The sequence below is a fragment of the Gouania willdenowi genome, chromosome 20, assembly GCF_900634775.1.
Source record: "Gouania willdenowi chromosome 20, fGouWil2.1, whole genome shotgun sequence".
In the NCBI taxonomy this organism is placed as follows: Eukaryota; Metazoa; Chordata; class Actinopteri; order Blenniiformes; family Gobiesocidae; genus Gouania; species Gouania willdenowi.
In genome coordinates this window covers 26,086,773-26,103,281 of record NC_041063.1, presented here as the reverse complement: position 1 = coordinate 26,103,281, position 16,509 = coordinate 26,086,773, and the positions used below count along the sequence as shown (strand labels likewise).

Sequence of the window (16,509 nt, the reverse complement as noted above, 5' to 3'; positions counted from 1 at the left end):
AAACAAGCTGGATCGTGGGACTCGTATATCCTTTTTATTCTATATGTTTTTCCCATCCTGGTTCAGTTTGTTTACTTGGTTTTTTATTTCCCGTCAGCTTGGCTGTGATGAGCAAAGAGAGGAAGGAAGGAGCTTTTTTTAATGCTCTAGTTCAGGGATGGGCAACACAATCCCAGCAAAGGCCACTTATCAACATTCATGTCAGCATTCAGAATAATGACCTATGTGAGCATTAATACAGGGGGAAACAGCATTTTGACTTTGTGGTTTTGTCAGTTTTTACTCATTATGTGTGGTTTGTTATTTTTTTTTGAGTTCTTGTTGGAATTTTGTTCATTTTTCTGTCATTTTCTGCTTTTTTTGTTGTCAGATTTCTTTGGAGCTATTCTGTAATGTGTTGATGTTTTTGTAGTAATTTTGTTTAAGTGGTTGCTGTGTCTGTCTTTGTTGTCATTTTGTTGTTTTATGGGTCAGTTTGTGTAGTTTTGGGATTTTTTTGTGTACTTTGTGGATTTTGTGTGTAGATTTCTGTGATTGGGAGTTTTGTGGATTTTTTTTTTTTTGTTTTGTGCATTTTACTGTCGATTTGTGGTTTTTGTTGGTAATTTTCTGTATTTTTGTAGTTTTCTGGATTTTTCTGTCATTTTGTGTACTTTTGTTTAAGTGGTTGTTGTGTCCGTCTTTGTTGTCATTTTGTGTATTTTTGTAATTTTTTTGTGTACTTTGTGCATTTATGTTGTCGATTTGTGTGTTTTTGGAGTCACTTTGTGTATTTTTGTAGTTGTTTTCTGTGTTTTCTTGTCATTTTGTGTACTTTTGTTGACAGTTTGTGTGTCTTTGGAGATATTCTGTAATGTGTTGATGTTTCTGCATGTTTTTGTAGTCATCTTGTTAGTTTAAAAGGTTGCTGTGTCTGTCTTTGTTGTCATTTTGTGTATTTTTGGGGAACTTATTTGTCTACTTTGTGCATTTTGCTGTTGATTTGTGTGTTTGGGGAGTTATTTTGCGTATTATGCTGGGCATTATATTCCTTCCCACTTCTTGAATTACTATTTTTGTGGACTTGCCCTAGTTTCATGGCTGTGAAGCCTATTATGTTGCATCGTGTCCTTCGTAGCTTCGGCTCAATCTGGCTCAGTCCGTCTCATCAGGAGCGCGTGGAGCAGTTCTCTGTAGCTGCGTTGGACTCCTGTGCAAATCAATAAATTCATTCGCAACCAGTTTGAAAGCTATGGCGCCTCGCTCTTTGTTTTAGAGACGGGGGCGGTCCCTGTGGGTCCTTAACATCGACAATATGCATCATCCGTCAAAGCAGTTCAACACACTCCCTGAGTAGTGCACGTCTACGTCTCTACAAGAGTGTGTTTAAATGGTGTTAAAGCTTTTGTTATGAGAACAAGTGGCTTCATTACGAGTCCAGTTGAAGAGGTCTCGATAAAGACCACAGGTCATGGTGGCATACGGGGCTATCCGTGGCACTGCCTGCTCAGAATGGATAACGAGTGAGGGCCCCGGATCCCCTTGATGAGCCTGTCAGCGCTCACACCAGCGTGATGGCGAGGTGAGCCAGCGGTGGTGCCAAGGTCGGCGGGAGTTATGAAGAGGTCGAGGATCTGTGCTCGGTAAACACGTCTCGTTCTCCTGGAGAATACAAAGCAGGGGGGGAGAACGCCATGATAAAATGGTGAGAGCAAAGAATAGGAATGGAAAGAAAAGAAAGAGAAGGTTAATCATGATAAATATAACGAGAAAATAATAAAGCATTTTAATTTCCTTGGTGTTAATAAAATATCTATCTATCTATCAGCTGGAGATGAAGAAAAAACCTTTAATTAGTACTCAGAAAAACACTTAACCCTTCTACTATCCTTGATAATAGAATTGACCCCATTCAATGTTTATCATTCAAGAAATAATAATTATCTTGTTTTTTGCTATATATTTCACAACTTTTCCTAATTTGATAGGTATAAATGATTAAGCATAAATGTATCATGATGATGTTTTTTCAACGTGCTGAACACATACTGCACGCATTAGTGTTCCTCTGGGGGTCAGTTTGACCCCAAGCTGTTTTAGCTGTGTATAACTTGTCAGGATTTGAGGATATTAGGAGAGTTAACTCATATTATCCTGAAATTATACATATTTATAACACTTTTCATTTTTTTGTATTTATTTATTTTTACCACATACAACACAAAAACAGAGACAATTACAGACAGGTTAACATAGACAGTATTTACAAATCGTATACATTATTATACAGTAAGTGTGTGTGCATGTGATATTATAATTATAATCATTGTATTGCGGTATTGTGGGGGAAATTACAATATATATATATATATATATATATATATAAGAAAAGAGAGGGAAAAAATAATAGAAAGAAAGAACTAACTCATTTTACTTTTAGAGTCAATCTGACCCCGGCGATATTTGCCTCCAGAAAATGATTTTCAGAAAATTGTTGACCAAGTCTTTGTGTCACTGACAACATTAATGACCCCTAGAGTATGAACCCTGTTAGTTGTGGTGATGATACGACCTTTGACCTTTCCTGTAGCACCATCATCAGGCCAAACTTTTAGTTTTAGAGTTAGTTGGTGCATATTCATGACTGTCAAAGGATGAACCACGTTGATTGATGTAGGTGCCCCCCCCCCGCCCCCCATCCTGTCAAAAAGTTATTCATTTACTTATTTTCATCACCTTTTTTGTAACATATTTGGGGTTTTTTTCTACTCTGTCACTCTCACTGTGAAAGCGCTGTTCCAAAAAGTCATTGGAAGTAAACCTTTTCCTAGAGAGCACACATGGGTCACACACAAAGTTGTACACAACTAAAATAGCTTGGGGTCCAATTGACCCCATAGGAACACTAATATGATATATATATATATCATCTCAAATTAGGAAAAGTCATGAAATATGAAGTGGAAAAAAAGTCAAATCTTATTTTTTGGAAGGTAAACATAATATAACAGGAGAGTGAAAGTTTGCAGTTTCAACGACAAAATATTCCATTTTAAATACATGACCTTTAAGATTGATTTTTGTTCTAAATAAAAACATTTAATCTCATGTGTCACCAAAATACTGAGCAATAATTCCTATGGTTGGAGTTGCCTTTAGGTTAAACAGACTGCTGTGAGTTTTATAAGCTATTAATAAATGCCTGAATATTTCACTGTTAGCACAGAGAAGTGAGACGTAAAATAGGTTAAAATATGGCAGCTGCAGAAAAAGAAAGTGTAAAAAAAATGGGCTCAATTTTTTCCAAAAGAAATATTCCGAGTGATTCGCAACTAATGGTTTGTGTACCCCGAGGAGTACACAAATGCATAACAAATAGTTTGTGAAAATATTGATCTATTTTAGTCAATAATGTAATTTTCCCGTGGCATTATTTAATTTAAAATAATGAGAAAAGTCTTGTTTTCTTATTTTTCTGCCTCTTTCAGTCAAGTTAACCCAAAACTATTTTAAAAAGTGAGAGGAACACATTAAATATAATGAACCTCTGTGGCTCTTAAAGATGTGGCACCGCTGCACGGTTCAGTGTGTGCAGTGTATTTTAGACTGAGAGGTGATTATCAGTCATTCAAACAGATGAGCTGACTCATTCCTTTTAAAGAGGCCAGAAGCGTTTTCTCTCCCGGTTTCTCAGCGCCAGGAACATCTGTGCTGATTAATGTGTTCAATGATTACAGTTTAATAGAAATGTAAGTGTTGTACTCCGTCGGAAAACCTCCATTCGGCTCCTTCCAGATCAGAGTACACAGATTAGTCGTCTAATGTTGTTTGATGTGAAAGCCTCTTTTCACCATGTTTACTCTTACTATGTTTAGAGATGCAACATCAAACTACCCATGTTTGGCGCATTTCTAATTACGATCATCACCATTTCCAATTTACTGAATAGCACACAGCACAGCGTATATGCCTGATGCTAATTGAACTTAGTTTTACATGCGGATATGATGATAAACTGCAGCTGTCTGCTGATGTGTGTACAGAATCTAATCAAAATCTATCAAACTATGGATGAAGTGCATCAACTTTATGGTAAAACAATTGTTAGAATTGATCAGGTTCTACTGTAGAAAAATAGGAATAATTTATCAGCGAAAAAGGTGAATTAGACCAATAAAGCAAATGGGATGTTTAATATCCACTGTTATCCAGGAAGTGTATCATTATTTGGACCATAGTATAAAGTCATCTTAAAGATGTAAATAATTGTTTTAATGAGAAATAAAGTGGGTTAAAAGTGACCATAAAATAGTGGAAAAGGTGTTGAAATGGGATTTTAAAAACCACAGAAATTGGTTAAAAGTTGCAAATTAGAATGGACAAAAACGGACAGAAAAAGTTGCTAAAAAAATGGTTTAAAGTGTCAATATTAGCCTAAAAGTGGCACAAATTGGGGGGCTAAGGGGTTGAGTGATATAATTTAAGAATAAAGAACAATTAGTTTAAGCTGGCAAATAACAGGCAATGCAAATAGTGAATGTGGTTAAATTGGCACAAATAAGCATGAAATACGGTCAAAAGAGGTTAAAAGTGGCAATAATGGGTCAACATATGTGACAATAGGTGGAAAAGTGGTGGAAATGGTGTACAAGTGCTGAAAATGTCTTGAGGGTTGAAATAATGTGCAGAAAAGGCAATGAAATTTGATGACGAAGCGACGGAAATGGGAGTAATGTAGCAAAAATGCATTAAAAGGAGCAAAAATACGGCAAGAAAAAGTTTACATGTGGCAAGTTTAGTGTAGTTGCAGAAAAAGGGTAAAAAATAAACAAAAATGTGCTCTAAGTGGTAAAAAAAATGTTCCTAGTTTCTTGAAGGCATCTGGCGACCCCCTTCCAGTATTTCACGGCCCCAAATAGGGACCAGACCCCAAGGTTGAGAACACCTGCTATGCACTACACTCTCAAAGGGTGTATACTATACTACTACTCCATTGTTCTACTGACTAAACTTCCTGTTAACTTCAAAACAAGAGCCCTGTTTACAAAAGTGTAAAAAAAAAAAAAAACTTATGGAAGACAAGATGAGATGCTTTTATTTTGAAATGAGGATGCTTGATTTCCAGCTTGAAGTCGGTGGTCCCAGGACAATTTTACATTCCGTTCGCAAATGCATCATGGGACTGTTGAGTATGACTCGTGTGCCCATCGTGCATACTTAAAAAATGCCCCCATATAATATACATCAAGGTATTTTTTACGTACTCAATCTTTTCATCCTATCTAATATGAACACACAACATACTAAAAGTATGTTTTTCATACTAAAAGTATGTTGTGTGTTCATATTGGATAGATAACGTAGTACGTGGTATGACATTTCAAACACTGTTCACTGTTTATTTTCCTTGTCTTTTCTCCCATAGATGTTAATACTTTGATGGAGGAAATTCACCATCAACTCCTTAAGAAAAACAGCTTTTATAAGCCTTAATCTGTTGGTTGAAACTGCTTTTCTGCACATAAATCAGGTTTAAAGCCGCACCGGCCTCGCTTTGCAACATAAATAGAGCTTTGAGAGTATTTTAGCTGGAAGACAAAAGACATTGACTATTATCAAGAGCTGTAATTGACTCTCTGCACTCTAAGGGCTCTTCAAAAACTGGAACACAGCGAGATGCCAGAAAGGGTTGGTTCATTCTCTGTCTCTCAGGGGAAACATCAGGGCCTCTAGCATAAAAGAAGTATAAACACAACATGCTAACATCGTAGCAACCTTTGCTAACTATGCTTGTTTCTCTCGTAGGTGAAGTGCTTCGTCTGGGCAGGATTTCTGGCCACACAGTGAACGGGGGCTGGTCAGCGTGGAGCTCATGGTCTCAGTGCAGCAGAGACTGTAGCCGTGGAATCAGGAACAGAAAGAGAACCTGCAATAACCCAGAACCCCGCTATGGGGGTCAGACCTGTCTGGGACCAGCACAGGAGTACCAGGAGTGTAACATCACCCCCTGTCCAGGTGAGCCATGCACACTCATTACAACGCTAGTGTCGCATCGCTAGTGTCGCATCGCTAGTGTCACAACGCTAGTGTCACATCGCTAGTGTCACAACGCTAGTGTCACAATGCTAGTGTCGCATCGCTAGTGTCACATCGCTAGTGTCACAACGCTAGTGTCACATCGCTAGTGTCGCATCGCTAGAATCACATCGCTAGTGTCACAACGCTAGTGTCACAACGCTAGTGTCACATCGCTAGTGTCACAACGCTAGTGTCACAACGCTAGTGTCACAACGCTAGTGTCGCATCGCTAGTGTCGCATCGCTCGTGTCGCATCGCTAGTGTCACAACACAACGCTAGTGTCGCAACGCTAGTGTCGCAACGCTAGTGTCGCATCGCTAGTGTCGCATCGCTAGTGTCACAACGCTAGTGTCACAACGCTAGTGTCGCAACGCTAGTGTCGCATCGCTCGTGTCGCATCGCTAGTGTCGCATCGCTAGTGTCACAACACAACGCTAGTGTCGCAACGCTAGTGTCGCAACGCTAGTGTCGCAACGCTAGTGTCACATCGCTAGTGTCGCATCGCTAGTGTCACAACGCTAGTGTCACAACGCTAGTGTCACATCGCTAGTGTCACAACGCTAGTGTCACAACGCTAGTGTCACAACGCTAGTGTCACAACGCTAGTGTCGCATCGCTAGTGTCGCATCGCTCGTGTCGCATCGCTCGTGTCGCATCGCTAGTGTCGCAACGCTAGTGTCGCAACGCTCGTGTCGCATCGCTAGTGTCGCAACGCTAGTGTCACAACGCTACTATAGAACAGTGGTAGTTTAATATATATTGTACGGAGGCTTATTGATATGTGTCGCAAAAGTACAACGGAAACACTTTTTCCGCAATTACACGTCACATGACCACTTCTCTCTGAGAAAACATGGCACGGTACGTGTGGACCGAAGAGGAGACACAGACATTTCTTAGCATTGTACTTAAAATTATTATAGCTTTAATGAAAGTTACAAGGCTCAAAAACAACCTTCAATAGAAACACATTTAAAGTGCAATTATACTTTGTTGGAACTTTAGAAAAAGTCCTGATGACAACATTAAGTTGCTGTTCATTATGTGAGAAAATCAGTTTTTTGTTTATTTGTTTTTAAAAGTATTTTTATTGGATTTCACATATATTCTTCTCAAGGTACAGACAAACCCCATTTTTGTTATTTTTCAAACACAAAAACATCACATACACACACACACATACACTATTTTTATATATACATACATACATACATACATACAAATAAGATAAATATAACTAACAATAATAAACATAAATAAACTGTATACATATATAATAATAATAAAAATAATTGATAGCAAAACAACAAAATCCTATCAGACAAACAAGTTAAAGTATAAATACACAGAAATAATATGTAAATTTAGATACACAAAGGAATTACACTGTGTTCCAAGGTGCAACAAAACATTAAGTCTTCCAAAGTATTTTTAAACATGTCTGAACAACTTCTTATACTGAACTTAATTTTAGAAAATCAGTTATTACAGTGTCTTGTAGACAAAAACACTGCACTGGTATATTATATTATATTATATTATAGTTCCGTGGTTGTTTTTCATGGTTTGGACACTTAACTATTTGATGAATTATTAATCAATGAGGGAGAGCTGCTTCAAAGGGAATCCGTGATTAGTGATGATTGTAATAGAGGGCGTGTGTATATTGTATAAATGGATGGATGGTCGCTCATCTTGCAGTCTTTCTTATCCAGGGATACATGACTTTAAAAAAAACACTGACTTATTAATGGTGATGATTCAACACATGCTCCAAAATAACATAAAGTCGTCTAATTTTCCTCAAAGTCAAAAGCATCTGAGAGAATGTTTTTCTCGTGTCGTACGTCACCACATATTACTGAGGAACAATCTGGTGCTGAGCAGGTTTTCCTGAATAATGAATGACGGAGTGGAGTGATGGAACGACGTGCCAAAATCACCACGAACCACAGAAGAAGTGAGTTGTAGATGGGAGGTGTGACGGAGACCCCCAATTTACACTGAGAATCAAACTGATGATCCCCGTGGTGCTACAGCGTGTAATTACAGCGCTGAATAATTACGCTGCCAGCGATGGGAGGCCTGGTCCTGTTGTGAGAAGCCCTGAGATAATGCATTTTCTACACTCCTCTGACAAAAGCTGGTACGAGGAAGCTTTCTAATTAAAGAAAAACACTTTGACAAGAGAAGTAAGCTGTCTAAATGGAAATCCAGTGCTTAGTTTGCTGTAAAGAACACCTGCTATCCAGCAACATCAAGCATATATCTCACATTAGAGCATTACTCCACCCGCTCCTCAGAGAAGACTTTAGCAGATATGTAATTACAGAACTATCTCCTGGTCACTTCTGGAGCCTCATGTACAAAAGGTACGTATGCCCAAAAATGGGCGTACGTCAAAATCCGGATGTATCGACACTGGAGTGGGTGTGGAAATGTTGGAAAACAAAATTTTCCATATCTCTACCAATATTTGTCGTACAAGTTGGATGCTTACATTTATGGAAAGCTCATCTCAAGTGGAGTATTTTTTTTATTCGGAGCAAAGCTGTAGGACCTACCAGTAAAAAGATTGGTAGGGGTCAAAGTTCATGACGTTATAAAATTAAAAAAACACTTTTTTCCTATAACTTGGCCACAAAATGAGATACAGTGCTCAGACTGGTACCATTGAACAACATTTCCTATCAATATGCAATATTCAATAAACCACTAAAATATAGCAGAACAGATATCGAGTCATTAGGTTATTGCAGTTTTGTTTTCAACCTTGGGGTCAGGATCCCATGTGGGGTCGTCTAAAATGTCTAGTAATTGGTAAAAAAAAAAAGAAAAACATAGGTAAAACTGTTTAAAATTATAATGTTTTGAATTAATATTATTTTTCAAATACACCTCACACAATATCAAATATAAGCATAATCAAAAACTTATTCTATGGAGAAAAAAAATGTCTCTATCAATATGGGGTCACGACCAAAAAGAGGTTGGGAACATCTGGGTGATTGTGAAGAAAAAAGAAAGTTTATATATATATATATATATATATTTATATATAATAACGCAAGAATACTAGTATAGTTTACGGACAAAAAAAAAAAAAAAAGTGTATATAACTTATATTAGGGGGCCAACAAGATGGTTTGTACCCAGGGCCCAAAATGTGGTGCTACGCCCCTGCATAGACGTATTGGTAAACAGACTTCACTTATTAGTGGTTTTAATAACATTCACAGCCTGTTTGATGCTCAGATGGAGACAGACATAAACATCAGGCCTGATGTGCACCTTCAGAACGTCTCTGATTCACTCCAAAATGTTATATTGCTCTGTCCCTGTCCAATATTGTTACAGATTATCATCATTATTTAATATTAGTAATAGTAGTAAAAATTCTTTTTTCCTGTTACTGGTGGTATGAGCGCATCTTTTTCTGATCACGCTGAGCAGTTTCCCAGCTTTACATATGTAAATGGAGGCGTGGACACATCTACGCTGATTCAGATGTTCAAAGGATAGGCGCGTGGATCCTACGCACAGATTACGAGCGTACGCCTGTCTGTGGATTGAGACGTACGCTTTTTTCCACATCATTTTTCACACAAGCCTTTGTACATGAGGCCCCTGGTCAGACTGTTCTAAGGTGGCCAGATACCGTCCTACACTGAGACACACACACTGAGAGCTTGTTCATCTCAGAATCCCAGATTGGTCTGTTCCCCAAAACCCTTTGACATAATAAACCCTGTCTGCATCTGACCAGCAACCCTAAAGCTGGCCGTCTCGTTCATCCAAACGGCTACAACATTAGCTTTGTGTAAGTCTTAATCTTGTGCACTTGTGATGTTTATAACAACCACAGATATGAAGTAGTGAGCAGAGTTTCCTTCAGTGCAGTTTAAACTCCCTCACTAATAGGCTAATATCCCACCAGCTTCCAGATCACATGACCACTTTGGTTAAATCTGAGAGCATCAGGTTCTTTTCATCCTGGAGCGTCTCCATGAGTACAATACCTCGCTTTGATGTTCCCCGTTTCGCATTACGCTGCATTATTCCATGTAGAACACCTTCCCTGGGATGTTGACAGTAATAATACCAGCTCTACAATATGTTGATGAACACCTCCGCACTCCTGTCCCCCAAAGGAACCGATTTAACCCAGCCTGAGTAGCAATGAATACTAATGCACACTCAATTAGCACCCCTCTGGATGTGAGATTGTATTTTTAGGCAGGCTGTGCTGTGCTGGGAGAGCGATTGTAATCCTCCTTTTTGGGTAATCCACTGCTTTTTAAACACAGCACAGGAGAAATAAGAGGAAACGGTGTAATGCCTTCCATCCATCTAGGTTGGGAATAAATGAATGTGTGTTTCTCACACAGCTGAGATGAGACGATCCGTCACTGAGAACCCCGAATCGACACAAGTGTCACTTTGTAATAGAAAAATGACTCCTCGATGACAAAAAGCATCGGCAACCCCAATTACCCTCAGGTCTTTAAAAACAATCAAAACACAGATTTCTTTTGTTGTTTTTTTAATTCCAGATGATAGGTGAAGGGTATTTACTTTTTGTTTTACATGTGAAACGATTCCATCACACTTTGTTTTTTAATTTAACTTTTACTCAGTGACGTAGTTATGAGCCCATTTATCGTCTAACATTCATGTTAGCATTTAGAATAATGACCAATCTGAGCATTAATACAGGAACAAACAAATGGTTTGTTTTTGTAGTCCTTGTGTGTGAGTTTTTAGACATTTTGTGTGTTTTTGAATTCTTTTTCTCTATTTTATTTTGCCAAATATGACAAATTTCTGTTGCCTTTGTGTGTATTTTTTGAGTCTTTGTGTATTGTTATTTTTTTGTGTCATTGTTGTCATTTTGTGTATTTTCGTTGTCATTTAGTGTGTCTCTGAAATATTTTTGTGTTGTTTGTTGTGTTTAAGTGGTTGTTTAGTGTCTATTATTGTTTTGTGTACTTTTTTTTAGTTTATAGACATTTTGTGTTTTTTTAATTAATTTTGTCTATTTTCTTGTCAATATGGCAAATTTTTTTTGCCTTTTTTGTGTTTTTTGAGTCGTGTGTTTTTTATGTATATGTTTTGTGTTATTGTTGTCTTTTTGTGTATTTCTCTGTGTCCTTATGTATATATTTTTGTTTGTTGTGTTTAAGTAGTGGTTTAGTGTGTCTTTATTGTCATTGTGTGTACTTTTGTTGACATTTTGTGCATTTTCCTGTCGTTTTCTGTGTTTCTGGAGTTCTGTGTGTTATGTTGAGCTTCATATAACTTCCAACCTCTTGAATTACAATCTTGTTTTGGGAGCCGCACCTAATTAGACCGAGGGCCGCATGTGTTCCCCGGACCGCCAGTTGCCTTTGTCTGCAATAGAAGCTTAAAATGCATTTATTTTATTAATTTTTATTCTGCAATTGCGAAAAGATTTTCTTGCATATATTGTACGTTATTCCACTGAAATGATACATGTTTGAATGTAATTTACACAAAATATTCAGATTCTGATTATATTTCAACTGAGGCTTTAATTTAAACATTCAGTTGTTTTCAAAGATTTTGATTATTTTTTAATCCATTTCATTTTTTATTTTTTATTTTTTTGGTGGGGGGGGGATCTCTCTTTTACTAAATTATTATTATTGCACTCAATGTGTGAGTAATGTAGCAAAAATGCATTAAAAGGAGCAAAAAGTGGCAAGAAAGTTATATACTCTATAAGTTCAAATATAAATAATATATATATATATATATATATATATATATATATATAAAGTTTGATGTATAGTTGCAGTAAAAATGTTTACTTCAAAACAAGAGCCCTATTTACAAAAGCTTTAAAAATGAATGGAAGACAAAAAGAGATGCTTTTATTTTGAAAAAAGGGAATGTTTGATTTTTACTTTGAGGGCGGTCCCAGGACTATTTTACGTTCCGCTCCCAATGCATCATGGGACGGTTGAGTATGACTAGTGTGCATACTACTAAAAATGTCTCCATATAACAGTGGTTCCCAACTTTATTTGGATCGCGACTCCATTGTGATATCAAGAATTTCTAGCGACCCAAATTACTTTTATTGATCATGTTTTATACTGTATAATAAATACAGAGCAGCCAGGAGTATGTATTTTTTTAACTGTATTTTTATTTTTGTTATTAACGAAACCAACAATAATGGCCAATGCTATAGTTTTTAATCGTACTGTAGTGAATTTTACTTGCAAATCATATACTGTATGATAGTCAAGGTTTGGCAGCAGGAAATGAATTAACACACGTATTTGTGAGCTCTTCAACAACTATCTCTGGATGACGTAAACATGCTACTGTGAGTAGATTAGCTTCATCATAGTTTAGCTACAGGGTTGAATCAGGACCACACACTTTGAATTAGCAATAGAAACGATAGCGGGTTATATCGTATATCGCTAGACGTTATTTATGTTATATTATATCTATAGTTTATCGCACAGCATTAGCAGGATGACTGCACGTCACTGCTCTTACTTCCCTTCCTAATCTCATCCTCTTCACAATATTCATGCGTTTATCCACTTGCTAGTCTTTGCATGTCTTCACTCATCAATATGTATGAGTATTTATTTTAAACCCTGTTGTCTGGCCGTCTGTTGTCACCTGTCACCACATGCAGGGCAAAACAAGCGCCCCGATAGTGATCCTTCATTTGTCTTAATTAATCATTGGAGAGGCTGCAAGTGTCCTGTGACGTGCGCGTGTGTGCGTGTCAACACCAAACACTTTGTTACCAACACACATGATGAAAATAAATATAAAATATAAAGATTAAATAGATGTTGTCATCACACGTTCATCGTCACTATAAATAATCTATAAAAACAATGTCGAAGTCAGTAAATCAGGGTTTTATTTCTTAATGCACTCAGCAAACAGGGCAGATTTAATGTGACCTCAATCTGTTTTCCAAAGATAGGGGACACGCGTTACAAATGATTAAGTTATCATAATTTAATTACATTTTTTAAAGCCTCGTCTGTATTAATTGCTTTTTCCCTAAAAAAACCCCAAAAGACAAAGTAGTTTTGTTGATTGATTCTCGTCCAACTCTTGACATTTTAGTGAACGTATTTAAATTTTGGTGTATTTTGTCTTAAAAATGTAAAAACATCTGCCATCTATGGGTTAAAATGCAGCTATTATTATTTTGCTGACAGCTGAGAATGGAGGTTGATGACGTTTTAGAGGCAGCTTGGGCCCCGCCCCTTTTATTATAAACTAGCACCTGTTTGGGCTGCTTGATTATATAAAAAATAATAATGACGATTATTTTAGTCATAGTGAAATCACGATTATTCAAACGATTATTTGTCAAGAAAAAAGTTATTTACTTTTTGTACAAAAAAGCATGAAATATATTCTTTAAACATAAATAAAATCCTTCAAACACTAAAATCAAGTATGTTCACTTTTGCACAAAACAAAATACTTCTTGTACATGATGTGTCTTTGTTCTAGATCTTCATCATCAAACCCAAAGTTTCCATATCAGAGAATTTGACTTGTCAAGTGTTTTTGCTGCGTTTCTCCTCATGTTTCAGACCATTAGCAACAACTTTCCTCATGTTAGCCTGTAGGCTAGCTTTAGCTTTGAGAGGGGCGGGGCCAAGGGGAGGGGAGGAGCTTGCATGTGCATGGATTAAACAACACAAAGTTAGTATTAATAACGTGTGTCATGCTTCATTATTTGTAAATGTCCGAAATAGTGGGTTTGTTTTATTTAGCAATTTAAACAAATGTAGAAAAAAAATATATAAATGAATAAATAAATACATATTTTCATTTAATCGTTGGGTGTAATAATGAAATCGTAATAATCTTTTTGATTAATTGAGCAACTCTACAATCTGTGGTGAGTAGATTGGATTGAGAGAATTGTGAATATACAACTATAGTGAATATTGAGCATAGCATAGATTGTTATCTGGAGATTTTATTTTTTGGAATGGGCGTGTCTTAACTGTTCCAGGAGCCCCGCCCACAAACAAAACATTATTTTAATTTCAAGTCTAGACGCTCGGGGGGTTTAGTTACTCTTTAACATGTGATGTAATTAATTTTGTATTTTCACCTTGACTCCGCCTGTTCAAACTTCATTTTCTTTAAACTTTTTACTTGTATTGTTGTTTCTTTATTTTTTTGTTTTCTGTAAAGCAATAAAAAAGCGCTATATAAAATGATACATTATTTTTATTATTTATGTGTCTAATATTCATAATAGTATAAATAATGCCTCTTCCTCAAGAAGGAAAACCTCTATTTTTGAGTAAAAAATTATTTTCAAGGCAATGTAAAAACATTCCATCCTCCCTGTGTTTTCCTTTTACTGTCAAAATTAAATGAGCTTAAATTAATGTCCAGCAAAAAAAAAAAAAAAAAACTCATATAGAAGCATTTTTTGGTGAGATTTCTGACCTGGGTATTTGCTTTTCCAGTGGACGGCAGCTGGTCGTGCTGGTCTTCATGGTCCAAATGTTCAGTGACATGTGGAGGAGGTCATTACATGAGGACCAGAACATGTAGTAACCCCCCACCAGCCCACGGAGGGGACATCTGCCTGGGTCTGCACACGGAGGAGGCCCTGTGCAACACACAGTCCTGCCCAGGTACACACACACACACACACACACACACGCCCATCAAAGCTGTATTGTTTTTCTTAAGCTCTCTCTGAGGGCGTTCATGCATCAATAATAACAGTTGAGTCGGTGAAGAAGCTGACGTGTGCTGTCATGTTTGTCTCCAGAGAGCTGGTCCAGCTGGTCCCAGTGGTCCCACTGTGACTCCACTGGTTCCCAGCTACGTCTGCGTCACTGTGATGTCCTTTTCCCAACTGGAAACCAGTGTTCAGGAAACAGCAGTGAGACCAGGCCCTGCTCTCCTGACTCCAACTTTATACCAGGTAGTTGCGCACACACACACACACGCACGCACGCACGCGCGCACACACACACACACACACACACACACACACATTTAGAGACCATTAATACAGGAAATAACAGAGGGTTTTGTCTTTGTAGTCCTTTTGTGTGGTTTTTCTTGGTGCTTTTTGGGCTGGGCAATTTTGCCTTAAAAAAAAATTGCAGATTTTTTAAAGAAAAAATGGAGTTACGATTTGATTTAAAAAGAAAAATAAATAAAAAATTCAATGCAGTTAAAAATGACTGCAGACATCAGATATATTGTCAAAAGTGTATCTTTATTGCTTTGATTGTCCTCAAAAGTTAAAATGCATAGAACAATCCATGAATAAAAAGTAAAGGAGGCTCTGTCATTCAACTATTTTAAGCTTTAACCAGGTTTAAGATAAAGTGCAACAGCAACTTCACAGTAGCTTAAATTTTCTGATTAAGAAATTAGATAACTACATATTTTATAACATATAACGTTACAATTAAAAAAATAATAAACTCTTCCCTTAGCATCTCTGTACATAGTGTGAATAAAACATTAAACATGCCTGTGGCACACATATAGCCTACTCAGAGGGCAAACACGTAAACAAACTCAAATTTGCGAAATAATAATTGTTTTTATCTACAAATTCGATATACTGATCCATTGTGTTCTGCGTCCTGATTGGCTAATGCTGCGTTCACCCACCAGCGACACATCCAACACGGTGAGTTTCACTGCTACTGAAGCGAGGAGCTGTGCCCCTTTTTCTCCTCTCATAAACATAAACCACCAGTGAAAAAAGCCAGTGTGATTAGCGGCTAATGCTATGCTAGCTCAGTGCTACAGAGAGAACTTTTACCTGCTACTATCACCTCCTCATCGCTGATTCTGCTCCACACCTAATCCTTCTAGTCCGGTCCTGGTTATAAAGGGCGTGTCCTACAGCTCCAGGTGGTCACACACAGCTTCTACTCCATGGTTGAATGGGTGAACAGACCGGTGTTCGTGTTGACGTGATGTCATCGTCAACAAAGACTCTGATTGGCTTCCATCATGAGAAACTCTTGTAAATGTGCGAATATGACAAAAAATGGGGAGCGCACTCGCACGCCCAACACACTTGACATCAACAAAGACTCTGAATGCGTTCAGCATCAATGTCTGATCACTAGCAGTGTGATTCTGAAGTGCTGTATGTTTGAAAATAGGTTTATGTTTTAAAATCTACAAAGGTTTGAACTTTGAGAGAGTTTAAACAAGAGAGAAATGTACATTAATGTCTGAGAAAAGTATATAAAGTGTTTGATGAGGAGTTTTACAGCCTTAAAACATGTACAATAATTGTAAAAAAAAATAAAGCTGACTACTTTGCAGATTTCGTCTATTGTGGGTTATTTTTAGAACTTAACCTCTGCGATAAACGAGGGACTACTGTACATCAGTAGATATATCAATCCCTGCAGGAATTTCACTTTAATTTTCCTGAT

The 16,509-nt window shown here is 37.2% G+C and overlaps 1 protein-coding gene across 3 annotated transcripts in view; it reads left to right on the top strand.

The window, feature by feature from the left end:
- The window catches only part of sema5a (sema domain, seven thrombospondin repeats (type 1 and type 1-like), transmembrane domain (TM) and short cytoplasmic domain, (semaphorin) 5A), a 233,000-nt gene that overhangs the window by 206,226 nt on the left and 10,265 nt on the right, over positions 1-16,509 (top strand). For all 3 annotated transcript variants that reach the window (XR_003672528.1, XM_028434683.1, XM_028434682.1), the window contains 3 exons: positions 5,785-5,994; positions 14,557-14,727; positions 14,868-15,023. Coding sequence is in view for 2 of the 3 variants with exons in the window: in XM_028434683.1 (XP_028290484.1) it covers positions 5,785-5,994; positions 14,557-14,727; positions 14,868-15,023 (537 nt within the window). In the remaining variant the exon portion in view is untranslated. The remainder of the gene's footprint in view (positions 1-5,784; positions 5,995-14,556; positions 14,728-14,867; positions 15,024-16,509) is intronic.